This window comes from Sander lucioperca, chromosome 15 (assembly GCF_008315115.2).
Source record: "Sander lucioperca isolate FBNREF2018 chromosome 15, SLUC_FBN_1.2, whole genome shotgun sequence".
In the NCBI taxonomy this organism is placed as follows: Eukaryota; Metazoa; Chordata; class Actinopteri; order Perciformes; family Percidae; genus Sander; species Sander lucioperca.
In genome coordinates this window covers 14,944,438-14,961,113 of record NC_050187.1, presented here as the reverse complement: position 1 = coordinate 14,961,113, position 16,676 = coordinate 14,944,438, and the positions used below count along the sequence as shown (strand labels likewise).

At 41.5% G+C, this 16,676-nt stretch overlaps 1 protein-coding gene across 5 annotated transcripts in view; it reads right to left on the bottom strand.

Moving 5' to 3' along the window:
• Positions 1-1,102: 1,102 nt before the first annotated feature.
• Positions 1,103-16,676, bottom strand: part of sptlc3 (serine palmitoyltransferase, long chain base subunit 3) — a 25,019-nt gene continuing 9,445 nt past the window's right edge. For all 5 annotated transcript variants that reach the window (XM_035992189.1, XM_031301768.2, XM_031301778.2 and 2 more), the window contains 8 exons: positions 16,023-16,147; positions 14,447-14,540; positions 12,253-12,358; positions 10,200-10,419; positions 6,024-6,150; positions 4,032-4,167; positions 1,992-2,121; positions 1,103-1,874 (listed from right to left, as the gene is read on the bottom strand). In XM_035992189.1, the coding sequence (XP_035848082.1) occupies positions 1,761-1,874; positions 1,992-2,121; positions 4,032-4,167; positions 6,024-6,150; positions 10,200-10,419; positions 12,253-12,358; positions 14,447-14,540; positions 16,023-16,147 (1,052 nt within the window). In that variant the 3' untranslated portion in view covers positions 1,103-1,760. The remainder of the gene's footprint in view (positions 1,875-1,991; positions 2,122-4,031; positions 4,168-6,023; positions 6,151-10,199; positions 10,420-12,252; positions 12,359-14,446; positions 14,541-16,022; positions 16,148-16,676) is intronic.

The window sequence follows — 16,676 nt, the reverse complement described above, 5'->3', positions numbered from 1 at the left end:
ATGCAACATTTGGGGCCACCTTTTCCCTTCTCCTCCAGATCTTCATGGAACAGTACATTGGTATGACATCACATATTAACAAAACTGTTTTCTATTGTTTCTGGCTATAGGAGCCAGATGTGAATATTCACTTACAGAACAAAATGATCAAGTATGGAGCATAGATTGTACAGTTTGCAGTCCATCCAGCATATGTTTTCTCTAGGATAGCTTATTTCATTTTAATTCCATCTTGTAAAATGTCAACACTATGTTGTTTATGGGGAGGAAAAAAAACCACGTCCCGAGGGCAAACAAGTGTTGACTAGACCCAATCTGACACATTGTGAAAACACATTTATCATCAATCTATAATCCTTCCTGTGTTAATCAAATGATTACCCCATACCACGAGAATTTAGAGTTCAGCGCTAATTGCTAGGTTAGATTTGTGTTGGCTCAGGTGCTGCATACTCTGCATGCTTACCTTCACAACTGTTACGCAGTCTGTGTGTGAAAGAGAACAGCAGGTCTTTAAAACATCAACAATTAAGCCGTTAAGACTCGGTGAATATGAGCAGACTCACCACAAAACTTGCCATAACACCTTTTTTTGTTCTGCACAGAGGTTGTTGAGATTTAACTCAGTAGTTAAGTAATTGCAGCATGATCTGTAATTTACAGGAAGGTTATCATTTACTGTGGAGATGAAAGTGGTGTTAGACTGAGGAAAATTTATAAAAACAGTTCACAATGGAACGCAACAAAAGGCATCTTCCTCATCTTTTGCCTAAGGCCACGTCCACACGTACCAAAACAATATTTTTTTCCCCGTCTTCCCTGGCATTGTTTCAAGAATATTAGTGTCCAAACGGATCCATTTGTAAATGATTCAACACACTACTTCATATTCCAGGCCTATAGGTGGCGCCGTTTCTGCTACAGAAATTCACCAAAAAAACGGAGAAGAGGCGGAACATGCACATAATATGTTCAGCCTTGAGTAGTGTAAATAAACGTGTGTCAGGAAATTAAACAGTTCCAAAGAGAAGGTGTGGCACTTTAAGAAGCCTGTCATCTGGATAATTAATCTACCTTTCTATTCCAAAACGCTTTCAGGAAGTTTTCATGTGCAGTTTCTGTATTTTATTGGAAAAAAAAAAATAAAAAAAACCAACCTCAACATTTTAGCAATGCAGCAGTACACCACGGGGAACAACTTCAAAGTACAAATGCCTTTTCTATTACTTCTATCACTTCATGTTCAGGAAATAAATGGGACCCCTTACATCAACTTCTTAGAGCGTGTGCATCATACACTAATAATAACCACAACCAGCATTTGTAATAAATGGTGGCTGATATTAAATTATGAGAAGCAAAAACCTCCTCCATAAAACGTTTTCAATGTCTAATACATAGACATGAGTAAATAGAATACCTGTGTAAAAAAAAGCCTCTCAACAACTGAACTAAGAGTATGTGACTCAAGATATTTTACTGTACACCGTACTTGAGTTTCAGACCAATCCAGCATTGTTTGTGCAATAATTTAATGTGTGTATTCGCATATAAATGTATTCAGAAGTAAAGCATTTAAATTGTTCGTATAGGATCTCGTTAAGATGTACAGGTAATCACAATGTTTTACAAACGTATAAAAAGCAGCTGCTAAACATTTGGCCCCTCTTCTTGCTTTGAGTTGTGCGTTTATGTGTCTGCTGTGGCATGGACACTAGACTTCATTTTGACACTGTGAGATGAAGGTGTCAAGGGTCATATCAACTGCCCAGCTCAAAGTCCTTCTCATCATGGAGGTTTGGACAAGAGGAATATTTCAGTCGTGAGAACTTCAGACAGAGATGGTCCCCCACCTCGTTCATATGGTGCAGCACCTGAGGACAAAGGAAAAGTCTCAGAACACGTGTGTATATGTTTGATTTAGGTGAAAAACACCCTTTAAAGCCTCATAAAGGAATTCCATGTGGGTAAATCTGTGTGTGTGTGTGTACCTGATTTAGCATGGCTTTGGTGTGTGCTGCAGACAGACAGAAGCGAGCTCGGGCCTCTGTAATCGGCGTTGCTGGAAAGCCGACTACCACTACACCAATTTTCCTCTCCAGCATTTCTCGAGCGAAAGCCCTGGTCAGCAACACAAAAAGAAACAACCATCAGTTTTTATATGTTCTAGTACACCAGGCTGATCTCATGAAGTGGCGTATGTATGACACGCCAATTCGTATGCCATTATTGGCGTGTTATCAAGATGCATACTCGCTTTTTAGCGCGTTTCTCAATGCCGTTTGGACTCCATTGACTTACATTACCTTGCGATTGCGTGTGAATTCACGCCGTAGCGAGTAGTATGAAAGGGCGAAAATCCGCGTAGGGAGGTTGGTCGGGGTGGAGCATGGGTAAAACACAGAACTTTCACCCAGGACAGCGGGGATCGTGTCCCGCGTGTGACGTTTCCTTCGTGTCCCACGTGTGAGGTTTCCTTCGTGTCCCACGTGTGAGGTTTCCTTTCCACGTTTGTTCTTTTCTTAAACCCAACCCCGTTCTTCTTTTCCTAAACCCAACCCGAGTGTGACGTTTCCTAAACCCAACCATAACCTCGCGATAACAAGTAGCCTCGCGATAACACGCCACGTGGCGTGTATGTTTACGCTGTGGCGTTGCAAGACTGCCGTCTGCTGTATACAGCGTAGACATACACGTGGATAGCTCCAAATGCGTACAGATAACACGCCACTTGGCTTTAGGAAAGTCATGATGTCATGCTGAATGCACAGATGACTGCAGAGAAAAAGTACACCACACCTAAAGTGATTGTTTACAAGGTGTTAAGTAAGAAAATACAATTTCTGCATTCATCATTTTCTGAACATCACATTTCACTTTACCAATGCTAAACATACAGCACAGCAACCTATTTCACATTTTTAAGGTCTGAAGTCTCCAAAATGTGCAGTGACCCCACAAGCCACCTCAGAATGAGGGAGCATTTGCCGCTTTGCCTCAACACATTCAAAGTCATGAGGAATGTTGCTCCTTCTAGGCCCTCCAAATCCTCAATTATGTAGTTGGGATGTGTGGTATCGATAAATTAAAAAGAACACATACTTAACAATTTTGAAGGGCTAGAACTTGACTTTTACTTTAATAACTCCAACAGTGAATACCTCTCTATTTTGTGGCAAAGTGGACAGTTTGGAGAATTCAAACCTTAAAATGTCTGAAAATGGTTACGTGAATCTGACACCGCAAACTTTGACAGTCCTGTATATTTTAGATGATCGTTGATGTGTATGCAGTGCTTTGTACAGATGCTAGAGCAGAACCTCAATCAAACACCAGCATCTTTAGGATGTACTATATGTCATTAGGACAATGGCAATCCAAAAAGGATATCAAATAAACGGCCAGAAGTAAATTTGATATGTAGTAGAGTAGCTACAGATACATTATTTTTGTTATAACATTGTTATAAAAATGCCTAAGAAATGCAATTCTTGGTCTTGAAAACTCTTTATAAAAAAAAAAAAAAAAAAAAAGCGCAAAAAACAACATTGTTATTGTTTTAAAGTTTCAAAAATATTGTTTAACAACAATAATGTATTTATTTTCCCAATCATCATTAATACCCATGAAAACAGAGAAATGTAAAATCAGAAGCTACTGATTATAGCAGTTACTGGGTGGGATCGCCCTTTTCGTGGATATTAATGGTGACTGGCATTGAAAGACACTTTATACCCAATTGATTATACCAGAGTGGCTCAAACTATCCTGGGTTATACCTAATCAATACCTGATGTTGCCTCTTACGTGGTAACAGAAACCCAGTCTACACAGACACAGTCTACACTACTGCTGCTTCATGGAAACTCTGTGTGAAATATGGCAGCCATCCAAATCACTTAGAGATGATACACACTGAGCTGACCTGAAAATGCTGGTGACAACAAGGGATAGTGAAGTTGATATTTATGGTTTGAAAATAAGTCTAAACAACAAAAAAAGTGTTTTTGTGAGAGTTCAAGTGTACTTACACCACTTTGCCTGGCATGTAGAGCAGGATTGGAACCACAGGTGAGTCATCATTCCCGTAGATGATGAAGCCCATCTCCTTCAGTCTGGCCCTGAAGTATCTGGTGTTCTCTGCCAGTTTGTGGATCCGTCTAATGCCTACAATTAAAACAAGGACACCACCAGATGCACATGAGTAAAACAACAACTCATTGCTTTTTTATGCATATTTCTCCTGTCCCATGCAGCGAGGGACATCACCTGTCAGTAGTAGTTAATGTAGTGGGAGTAGTAGCTAATGTAGTGGGAGTTCTCTTTCCAAGTCCTGCACCTCCAGCTGGGCCATTGCAGGCTCCATTATGAACTTCCTCATGATTACAACTCAGCTGTGGCAGCAGATGTTTCAGTTTTGTCTGTCTGACGGCATGGTATACTCACTTGCACAATGCAAAAATGAGGGTTTGTAAATTGGATACGATGGATTTCGCACAAAATAAGTGACTGTGGACTGCCACTGGAGCGTAGCCATGACTGAAACGGAATACAAATAATGCTTACGTATCATCATGTATTTCAGATAAATGTATTACAAAACAAATCAAAGACAGAAGAGGCGGCCTGCCCTGCTAACCCCCTGTGTTTCCAAGGGATGTGAGTCACTGGGGAGCCTGGTGCTCCGTGGCTGAAGCAGAGTTTGGCATGGCTCAGCCTTGGAACAGGGCTCTGTTTCCCGCTAATTACCTGGGAACAGATTGGCAGTTCGTTTATGGGGATGTAAGAGAGCACGTTAAATCCCCTTATCTCAGAGAGAGGGAGGAAAAAACATAACATTCAGGCATTTGCCAAAAAGCACGGGCCCCATTTAGTAAATTGTTCCTCTCTGCTAAGATAGAGGGCATAGAGGTCAAAAACCTGCTGCCAGACTCAGAAATCATATGAGTAGGTGAGAATGTGTGGATGTTGCGGTCTGTCAGAGTTTCCCTGTTTCAGAGCTGTTGCCACCAGTTTGCTTTAAAGTGCGAAATTCAACATCGACGAGAAAGATGAGGGGGCAGAGGAGGACAGAAAAGGAAGGAATAAGAACCTACCAGGCATTTAAAGCAAAGAATATATGACGTTTCTTGTCACAGTGGGCTTTTCTAGAGTTGTGATAGATTTTAGAAATGTTGTTTTGAAAGACTGCGCTGTTTGCTGTGTTACCTGCCCTCTATAAGACAGGTCAAAAGTAATTTTTTACACAACAGCTATTTTGCTGGGCTACGTCAGATGCAAAGCGCGCCTGGTTCAGGGCCAGATGAGAAAGTTACTCATCTCTGCATGAAACTGCAATACACCTCAACCACGAGACACCCGGCTTTAGTCCTCGGAGTGATTAACCCATTACAGCACCCTACCACAGACATGTTGTGTATTTTTCCCCTATGGTGAACACTTTAAGTCCTGTAGATTTGGGTATAACTATCTAGCATTTACTTACCACTACCACATGTACTAACTCCCACTTATACTCCTTCTATTACAACTACTACCACAACTACAATAACTCAAGAAGAACTGCTGTGGAAGTATTGCAACTGGTCTGGTAATGACTACTTCCCTGCCCGAGTGTCTGATGCTATTAAAGCAGAAACTTTTCAGAGGTACAGTGTTCCTCACAACACACACATGAAAATGATTTCCTCCACGTTAGGGTCACGTGTGCTCAGGGACTGCACGTCCCCCCCTCTTCCTACCACTGCAGACCCCTGTAATTGTTACCACATTTTCTGACCAAGCAGCTGTTTGTCTTTTCCTGCAGGTCTGGATTTACTCTTAATGTTAACGTTGGTACTGTCCTCTGGATTTGGTTTGCTATTGTTTCCATAAAAAAGGATATTAAGGTGTAAAAATCTTTACAAGCCAGACATAATATTTGTCTGTGTAAAGAACATCAGGATTGACGAGCATTTGGCTAATAAGACTGAAATTGAGGGTGACGTTCACTGGAGGGAGCCGCAATGAGCTCAGACACTCACCCTCTGTGCTCCCGTCTTTTCCCATGATGCACTTCATGGCACGTATGATCTGCTCAGTGACAGGAGGGGACATGGCCGTGGCGTATACTGCACTGTGAGAATGACTGCGCAGGTAGTCCACCAGCTCCTGCAACATAGGACACAGTGTCACACAGACCATCAGCAGAGATACCATACAATTTGTTTATAATACATTTTTGTTAGAAAATCTGATTGTATATGTATTTACGGATATTCATTTCAGATATTCTATAAAACACAAGTGTGGCCCTGCACTTTTATTAAAGCACCACTAGAGCATGCTCATGTATAGTCAACACCTGAGAATCAATTAAAATACCTCAAGTCATGTCTCTGTCATTATGACTTATCTTGGCATTGACTGTAAAGTAGCTCTGGAGCCTTTCCTGCTCTCCACTGTGAGGTAGCCAGCGCACTAATTTGAGAAAGAACCGATGCTGAAATGAGCCAGAATGAGGACTGCCATGCTCATTATTCCTAAATGTCAGCAGGAGAGTCATTCTGCTAGTGGTTGTCAAGAGAAGAGCTGGATTTCAGGAAACTAATTTGGTCATGGGTCCCAAGAGCACTTGTGTGTAAGTGGTCTGAGGTTGGGAGCCGGGCCTGGAGCTGTGATGGGCTGCTGCTCAGTGGCTGCGCGGTGGCCAGCGGGTGCGGGGTGATGACACGTTGCCGGAGATGCCGTCTGGCCACCATTTCCACTCACCGCCATCTGTCCCCGTTGGGCGGCGACTGTGGCTTCCACACACACACACACACACACACACAAGGGGAGGGGATTTCAGGGGAAATGCTCAAACGTAGGATGAGAACCCTGAAACAACCTGACATCTGTTTTCATTCAAGGCAGGGGCTTTTCACCGCTTTAGGGCCCCCGCAGGATTTTGGTCCAACCAAGATAAACCAGTTAAGAGAACATGTCCGAAATCCATCTCACGTCTGCGGCGTGGAGTGACAGCTCAGAGTGTTTCCTCAGCCACAAGGTGGCCCCAATACTGATGTGGTGATACATGTCCACAATGCCACAGGGTAGGAGTGGTGCCAGAAAAATACACACAATCTTTGTGGGGTCCTGTCATTGACATAATGCATTCCCTAGTCCCTTACCCTAACCATCACAACTAAATGCCTAACCTTAACCCTTACCTAACCTAATTCTAACCCTAAAACCAAGTCTTAACCCTCAAACAGCCCTTTAAAGTTGTGGGGTCCAGCATTTTGGCCCCACAAGTATACTGTATTCCCGGTTTTTGGACGACGAGACACACACACACACACACACACACACACACACACACACACACACACACACACACACACACACACACACACACACACACACACACGCACACACACACACACACACACACACACACACACACACACACACACACACACACACACACACACACACACACCTTTAACGGATGTATTTAATAAGCACAATCCAGGTTTTGAGTAAAGGGTTAATGAATAAAGCCTTGTATGTATGTAAGGTTGAAGTCAATTAGAAGGAGCATGGAGGGTATTTATTGGGGGTATTTATTTTTGGTACTCTCATAAAATAGCTATAGCATGACTGTTTTCCAGAACACGTCTGCAGTCTTTGGTTGGTCAACCCGAATCCACTTAATGTAGGATTTGAGGGATTTCACCACAACAACAAATACGTCAAATCTAAAGGATTTCTCTCTCTTTTCCTGCCTGTTTCTTTCAGGAGTTTACGACAGCCAGCTGTCAAACCAGGCAGAGTGTGCTTACTTCAAACATTATCATGCTTGTTAAAAGTCATCCTGTTAAATCTGGAGCACAGTTCCGACGCCTGCCACAAGAAGGGGCTGGCACTCGGCCAGCTTTACCTTCTTATTATGGCAGAGAAGGGCTGAGCCAACATAAAGGCAACGGCAGGAAGGGTCCCTCTCTGAATACCTAATTCAAGCAACATGGTCGTTTCCTCTGTTGCTATCTAATCAACTGCCCCAAAACCAGTGTGGTTATGTACTAAAGTGTACTTTTTAAATGGAGTAAAAAAGAATTACAAAGGCCCGGAGTCACAGCCTGGGGAACATTTGTTGGACACATGAGAGCTACGAGAAAGGGGGGCGTGTGATGGAGTGTGTATGATTGAGTCCCACACGTCTTCAAAAAAAACGGATCTGGGTAAAATAATATTAGAAAATATTGTGTATGATGTGTTTTAACCTGCTTTGTAGCCAAATGGGTTAATGTTGTTACTGTACACAGATAATGGTTGCCAGGTTGTTAAAAACAATGTCAGGAAGCCCGCATCTTACCCCTAAATCTTCTATTTGGTATAACAAAAAAATATTAATTGGCAAAAAATCTATTATGTGGGAGAAATGGGCAAAAGCTGGAATAAACTTGCTTTGTGACTTGCTTAGCGAAAATGGATTGAGGTCATTTGAGGAAATTAAGCAAGAATATAACCTTACACAAGAGGACTTTTGGAAATTCCTACAAATTGGGCACTGCATTAAAGCTACTCGGGGGAAGAATCCTGACCCCGTGACTAGGATTCAGGAGTTAGTCTAGGTAACTAAACATAAAAATGTGGAGCCTCTAAATTTTATGAGATTTTCAGGGAGGCTCGTCCACCCCACATGGAAGGGTTGAGACTGTGCTGGGAGAAAGACGTGGGCGAACAGATCTCAGCTGATAGATGGATGAAGTTGGTTGCATCCTGGCATAACTGTTCTCGTGAAGCTCAATCTCAGCTTATTCAATACAAATTACTTAACAGAAACCACTGGACCCCCAGTAAAATGGCCAAACTAAAACTTAAGGACAATAACATATGTTGGAGGTGTGAGAAGGAAGTGGGTACTCTGGTACACATGTTGTATTCTTGTGAAAAAAATGCACATTTGTGGGATAGGGTTGTTACCCTCTTGAATGATCTATTCGGACTACAACTCACCAAGACCCCAGCTCTGTGTATTCTGGGTCTGCTGCCAGACAATAACACTCTGACCGGAAGACAAAGACTATGGATACGTCTAGCTACTACAACAGGATGTAGAATAATTTTGAGGCACTGGAAGTCATCTACTCTGTGTTGTTTTAGGGAATGGGCTGAACAAATGACAAGAATGGCTACGTATGAGCGAGTCACTTACAGAGTAATGGGGAGAGAGGATATCTTTAATCAAGTTTGGGGCTCCTTCCTGATGGCAATAGATGGGTTGTCTGTCTGAATATAACAATCTGATCCAATCCAATATAGCGTTTGACTGGTAGAATACTGTAATGTAATGTAAAGCATATGAGGTTGTTGTTTGTTTTGTTTTCTATTGTTTTTTTTCGTCTTTTCTTCTTTCTGTATTCATAAAATGGGACAGTGGATGATATAGATGTCTTGTTAGTTGTGATGGTGACATAGGTTGTACTGTCTGTCAAAAATATTAATAAAAAAAAAAAAAAAAAAAAAAAAACAATGTCAGGAAAGTATCTGCACATCAGCTCAGTTATTTGGTTTTCTAAGAATGCCAACTTACTTAAGGCTATTGGAACGGTGATAAATCTCACCTACGCACATATATTCTGAAACGTATCTTGATCCTGTTTGGGCCCAGGAAGATTATTTTTGCATAGCAACCAGACTAGTTTCTGCCTGACTGGAGAATCAGCAGGTCTACTGCAGTGTTTACAGGTGTGCTATGGACTAGCGATAAGGATATCACTGAAAACAGTGATGATAAATATATATACAACTATTTTTGCCCTTTTTTTCCCTTCTATTTCATTTTAAATCCTATCTATTTGTGTGTTTTTTGTCTTTATTTTTTTAAATAATGTTTATCTTAGGCTATATCTTGTTTTATGTAAAGCACAAAATTGCCTTGTTGAAATGTGCAAAACAAATAACAATGCCTTCCGTTGCTTCTCTCTCCTCATGTTTTCATTTTCAGAAAATGAATAGAATGAAATTCTGTGAACAAAAATTCTCAGGTATGAAATGATCACATGTATACACATAATAGATCAAATTAAAACAATATTATTTTTTTATAAAAAGAAAATATTTTTTATAAAAAGAAAATTACATTCATAACGACTGTGATAAAAGTATATAAATATTGACAACAAATGATGAAACGAAAGCAGGGAAAGCTGAAACAGAAAACCCACAGTTACCTTTTTCCCTGCGATGTAGCCTCCAGCAGCTCCAAAGCTCTTGGTGAAGGTGCCCATCATCACGTCCACATCGGACGGGTTCACATTAAACAGCTCGGTCACGCCCCTCCCTGTTGGTCCCACTGCTCCGATACTGTGGGCCTCGTCCAGGTACAGATACGCTTTATACTTCTTCTTCAGAGCGACGATCTCAGGAAGTCGCACCAACGAGCCCTCCATGCTAATGACATGAGAATCACATCAGTTACAAAAGGTACGACATGGGGCCCACACATTTGATCAATTATAAACAAAACTCTTAAAAGGTGCCCTGCCACACGTATTTCATTACTTTGTGGTAATGTCTGAAGTTCTACCATGGACTAACATTTTTTGTGAAACTAAATGCCTTGGTCACCTTGTTTCAAGCCATTCTAGCGTGGTATAGAAAGCCTGCAGGAAGACTCGATTTGTGCCAGTTAGTTCTCATTAATAATCAACGAGCTAAGCTGCTTGACTCTGATCGGCTAACAGCTAGCCAATGAGGGCGTGGCTATCAGCATCCTTTACACAGCACAACTGGGCGAGCTCATGAATAGTAATGAGCTCAGGCAACACCACGTCAGACTGACCAGCTTTTCTAACTGGCCTGATTTCTCCGCTTATTTCTTTTCAGTGGCTAGAGCTGACAGAGGAGGTAGCAGTTCATTTTCACATTCACGACATAACAAACACATATGGACCTAACGTATTTCAAAAAATGCAAGTAAAAACAGTTTTGTGTGGGAGGGCACCTTTAAAGTGATTAGGTTTTAAAGGGAAAGAATCTGACCCCAACCTCACTTTATCACCGGCAGAGCATCTGTACATCTGTAAATGCATATTACATCATTTGACATGCTCCAATCTTCCAAGAATCTTTCTGCTCGCCGCTTTCACTTTGCTCCCACCTCTCTCCCATATCTTCTTCCCCTTGGATGCAAGCCTTTTAAGGCTACACACAGACAGCATGAGTGAGTATATGGCTGGTAAAAAATAGAGCAATCCCAGACCTGCTATCCTTTCTATGGCTGAGAACGTCTGCAGCCCAAATGACACAAGACAGGGTTTCACCAGGGCCGATGTGGACATCAAAGGCAGGGCCAGGATATAGCTAAGCATGCTTACTCTTTATCTGAGCCTTTTGATGTTACAGGGAGGCGATAGATGGAGCATTAGTTCTTTCAGTGCCATACCGAAAGGCGCCATTATTTTAATGTCTGAGCCTGACATGAGACATTATTGTCAGATAAAGCCAGTCTGATTACATGCAATTAAGTTGTCTCTTAAATTACCAGGATTGTTATGGAACTAATAGTTATATTGATACCAACTGATGGCCATGTTCAGAATGTTCCTCTTTATTTCAAAAGAGGATTGTCATAAAAGTAAACTTCACAGCTGACTGACTGAGTAATGCGTTGTGTAAATGTGTTGAGGAAAAAGTAACATCTTGACTAAAAGCACGACGAGTACGTCGTGTTCTTGTTCAGAAGGGCTGCAAAGGGTAAAAAGAGGAAAGAAAGGAGAAAAGAAAATGGCCATGATAAACAGTTGGAGCTGGGGGTGTAGCCAAGTCAATCTCTGTGGCTCCATTTGGCCTTGATTTTGAGCTAATGAGCAGATGGAGAGGGTCACTAAGATTCAGGATTGCTTACTGCCGGGAGAGAGACACGCACACACACACCACCTTTCTCTTCTCTCTAGTAATGAATCGGTACCAAACCGTAGACACAGACACAGACACAGACAGACACACACACACACACACACACACACACACACACACACACACACGGGTAGAGGGAAGCAATTGGAAAAGAGACCATTTCAGGGACTGCTAAACACAGGCTGAAAGCTCTCCTCAGGTTACAATTTAAGACTTCTACCTGAGTCTGGCTGTGCAAAACTTTGCAAAAGACCCCCTGGAAGCCTATACTTACAAAGATTGATACAACAGCTCAACTGACCCAAAATATGCATCTGTGAGAGAGCGACTACACTAATGTGTGTGCGCGGTATAATAAAGGCTGACCTATAGATGCCTTCCACCATGATGAGGATCTTCTTCCAAGGCCTGTGGGTCCGTGGCTGCCCTGAGGAAATTGCCTCTCTTAGCATCTTCTCCAGACTGTGCATGTCTGACACACACACACACACACACACACACACACACACACACACACACACACACACACACACACACAATTTAAATCCAAAGGGGAAAAAAAACACATACATAACACATAATAATGTTGGCAAGTGTAGTTTAGGCTTGTACTATGAAATCACATACACATCATAGCTTGCAAATAACTACAACTAAAAGCAAACAACAGTAAGTAGAATGGCATGGCAGTTCACAGAGTACACATGGAACTACTTTATCTGCCAGAAACACCTTGCACAAACTACACACAGCAAGTGTGCAGTCTGATGTGAATGAACACCTGCAATGTATGTATCAGGGAGGATTACTAACTGAGCTAAATATGGGTTTTACTAAAGGTCTTTTCACTGCAGTCTGCAGGGTTGCTTAAAATTAGGATGGGAATTTTGGCTCCAGCTAAATAACTTCCCAGTGGCATTTAGAGTTTATAACCGGTAATGTTTACACTATTAATGATCCTCTGCTGCAAACCAGCAGATGGCAGTATTGAATAGCTGTGGTTTATAAAGCAGCATTGTTCAAAGTATGACCACAATCCAACCATTTCCACCGGAGCAGCAAGTACACCTGTCATAGCTAATTATTTGACATACATAGATGATCGATATTTCTCCCTCAGCACAAAAACAGCTTTACTGAAGAGGCAGCAGATGGTCTTCTGATAAAAAAAAATCACACCCTGAAGCTAAACAAAACAGAGTACATCTCAAGTTACAAATATCAACATTGAGGAAACCAAACAGACAGCGAACAGGATTCCACAGTAACTTGCTGTGTGCTCAGACAAGAATGAGGAAATGATTATTTCACAGTTAAGCACTGAATTGAGATAAGTCACTGTCTGATATGATACAAGAAACGTGCATACAGTTGTGGATATCCACAAAATGTTGTCTTATCTTTGCACTGACCCTCGGGGTGCCCAAATGCTTAACTAGCTTAATAAACAATCCACAACCTTCCATTAAATACATGTAATTATTTAAAATAATAAGAATGCCAACCTTCAAAATGAGGGCCCTTTATCTTTAACTTTTTGAAGTATTTTAAACACACAAAGCCTCACAATGCCAGACTGGACAAACCAGTTCATCTACTCTCTGGTAGGAAATTCCATCATTGCATGTTAAACATAGACACCACTGAAACATTTCAAATACCCTAAACAGGGGATCTCAGACATTTTAGACAGAGATTGCACCAATAACATATTATTGCTCATGTGGCTGAGTTGACTGGTACAACCCTCTTAGTAAATGTTGGCCTTGTATTAATAAAATAGTGTCTGGTGGTGGAGGCATAAAGGCAGGGAGGGGTCAGCTACCCAGGTGCCTGAGGGCTCTTTGCCTTTAGACAGGCCTCTGGGATCTGCTTGGAGGACCCATAACTGACTCGGCTTGTACCTGTCAGGACACATTTGCTGCCAGAGGACTGTCTCATTTGTCCAGTCTCCTGAAAGAAGCAGTGGATGTTTCCACTGCAAGCACGGTGAATGTTGTATCATGCATCCTTCATAATTCCCTCTTGACAATATTTAATTTGGCAATATAATAGAAAGCATTTAGTTTAAGTACAACGACATTTTCATAAAAATAAACTTCATATAATAAAACTGTTTTGCTGCTCTGCTGCTCATGGATAAAACACAGTTGTGACTGTATACTGAACCCATTTCATTAAAGCTTTTACATTTGCTGCTCTAAACACAGAATGTTAAGTAGGTCTTTCCTAAGGCAAATCCTGTACCGCACAAGAAAGTAATGTGTTTCTCACAGCAGGAACAGTGTTGAATGAATAGAAGAGATGAAAACTAGATAAGGTGGTAGCTGCGCAAACAGAAATTCAAACTTCATCAACAGATAATCTATTGCAAGATACATTATAGTGCTATCAACAATGTTTGTTTGCCAGGAGCAATGAATGTTAAGCACCAAAGATGTTGGGAAACTGAAACAACACAGATTTCATAACTTACAGTAAATAATGCTGTGCATAGTGCTTCATAGGCAGAAGCACTATGACTTACTGTATGTTCAAGCGAAAGAGTTACTGGACTTACTGTTGTGTTTGAAAACCCGGATTAAAGCCCCTGACAGTCTGGCCCCTAAGATGAGAGATGTGTGATTGAGCTCATCACTCAGTATCAAACAACCCTGGAAATGAGCAGAGAGAAAATATTTTATTTAAAAGCTTTTTAATTCCAGCGTAATCGCTGAATCACATGTTCCTGCATCTTTAAAATAAAAAATGTCGTACGAACTCCACAATATTCCTGTTTATATTCATATTCCTGATTATTTGGTAGTAATCCTTGATTATTTATAATATGATGACATTTGCATAGACTGTGTATGATGTTTCAGATTTAGTGGTCTATATGTAGTGAGAGAGCCAATTAGATTCTCCCTTGGGTACAGAAGAAATTAATTAGCTTGCAAACACTATCATCAGTATAACCGTATACAGATGATAATCATAGCAGTGTGTGCTACCCACCCATACAATTCTATCCTTTTTCTGAGAGATTGCTTGTTTTTCTATGTATTTCAACAAATGTATGCTTTGTGTACTGTGTCCTCGTAGAAGGTGCTGTATAGTAGTTGGTGCTCTAAAAGGATCCAGCAGGCCAGTTACATGTCAGCCCACTCATCTTGCTCAATCATAATCCTCTATGTCTAGGTCCTCTGTGTATGATGATAATAGCTGTATGCACTCCACACGTTAGTAATTTCTTTCATGTCTGATGAAGTTTCGACCGCCAGACACATCACAATTTTCATAATGGAGAATATGGTACATCATATTCCATAAAAATCAGCATGCAAATTAATTCAGCTGTTCCACGAAATTCTCCCCAGAACATTATCATATTTAACACTGAAGCTCTGAGCATCTGACTGCATTAGTTTGAATTAACTCTTGTAGAGGGTATACTGACACCATCTCAGAGTGATGGATACCCTGGGTTTGGCCTGGGGTCCAGCTGGCCTGGCCCCGAGTCTACCAGCAGCTGTCACTCTAATGTAGCTCTGCCTGCACAGCGAGGCCTGTCCTGACACTGCCTGTCCTTGTAGGATAGAGTTGGCAGTGTGGGTTGACCCCCAGCTCCTGCAGGGTTACTGCAGGGGCTGCAGCCTAAAGGGCTGCTACACCTCTTGAGCTGCATAAACGACCATGTTCTCATCACTTAAACAGTCAACCTCCCCTTCCTCCTGTCTAGTCCAATCACAGATATTCATGCTGCGTGTTGCCCCTGGTAACCCATGGCTGTGTGTGTGAGCCAGGATGGTGGGCCAACAGGCCAGAGTATGGGTAATCATACCCTTAAGTTAGGCTCTTAACAAAAGCTGCCCTTCCTTGTCTATGTGACTGAAAGCAGCTATGCATGCCCAGGGCCTTGTCCTCCTGGCTACTGTAATGTGTAATTATGATTTTAATTAAAGAGGGTGGGTCGGGAGTTGATCACAGCTGAGTTTAGTTGACTGTTATTCATTAATTTAGGCCATATGCGAGAAAGGAACAAAAGCTAGGCTAATTAGATTAATTTTTGCTGCGCTGTAAAAATGACACCCATTTATACTGTAGTAGGATTTCCTATATACAGTGTGTGGCATTTAGTGTGTAAAATAACAAACCTTGCCAACAAGTGCTGGAATGTTCATCGAGTTGGTGGCGAAACCCATTCCAAAGGTCATGGATGACTCTACTCGGAGGAAATTGGCCACAAGTTGCTCCAGCTCTTCATGGATGCCCAGGTTACCTACAAGACAGAAATCACAAAAGGATAACTCACCCTGACAAATCACTATACCTGTTGGTTAGTCTTCTAGTTTTTGTCATCCAACCACACAAGCAAGCTTTGACAAAGATGAATGCCTCCTGATAAAAAAAAAAAAGAGCAAGAGACCCACATGCAACAGCAAGGACTACCAGCATACACAGCATCAGCCCCTCTAACCCTCACACATTTGAAGAGATTTATAAAGATTCAAGATGTGGTAAATTTGTAATTTAGTTCAACTACCATTTTTCATCCCAGGTACTATCAAGGCAAAGTCTAAAATTGTTCTGCAGCACATTTTAGGACTGAGGCAGTTGATTATAACCCAATGTGACAGGCGGGGGACCAGAATTCATTCAGAACATTGATCAGACTGTAATCTGTCACCCGACATGGTGTTTTCTATTTTCTGCAATAAAAGTGGTAGATTTTTGGGTGTCTCTGGGGTGTTTTCAGTACTGCCCTTGTGGTCAGCTGATAAAAACGAATTACGGTTATAATTGTGATC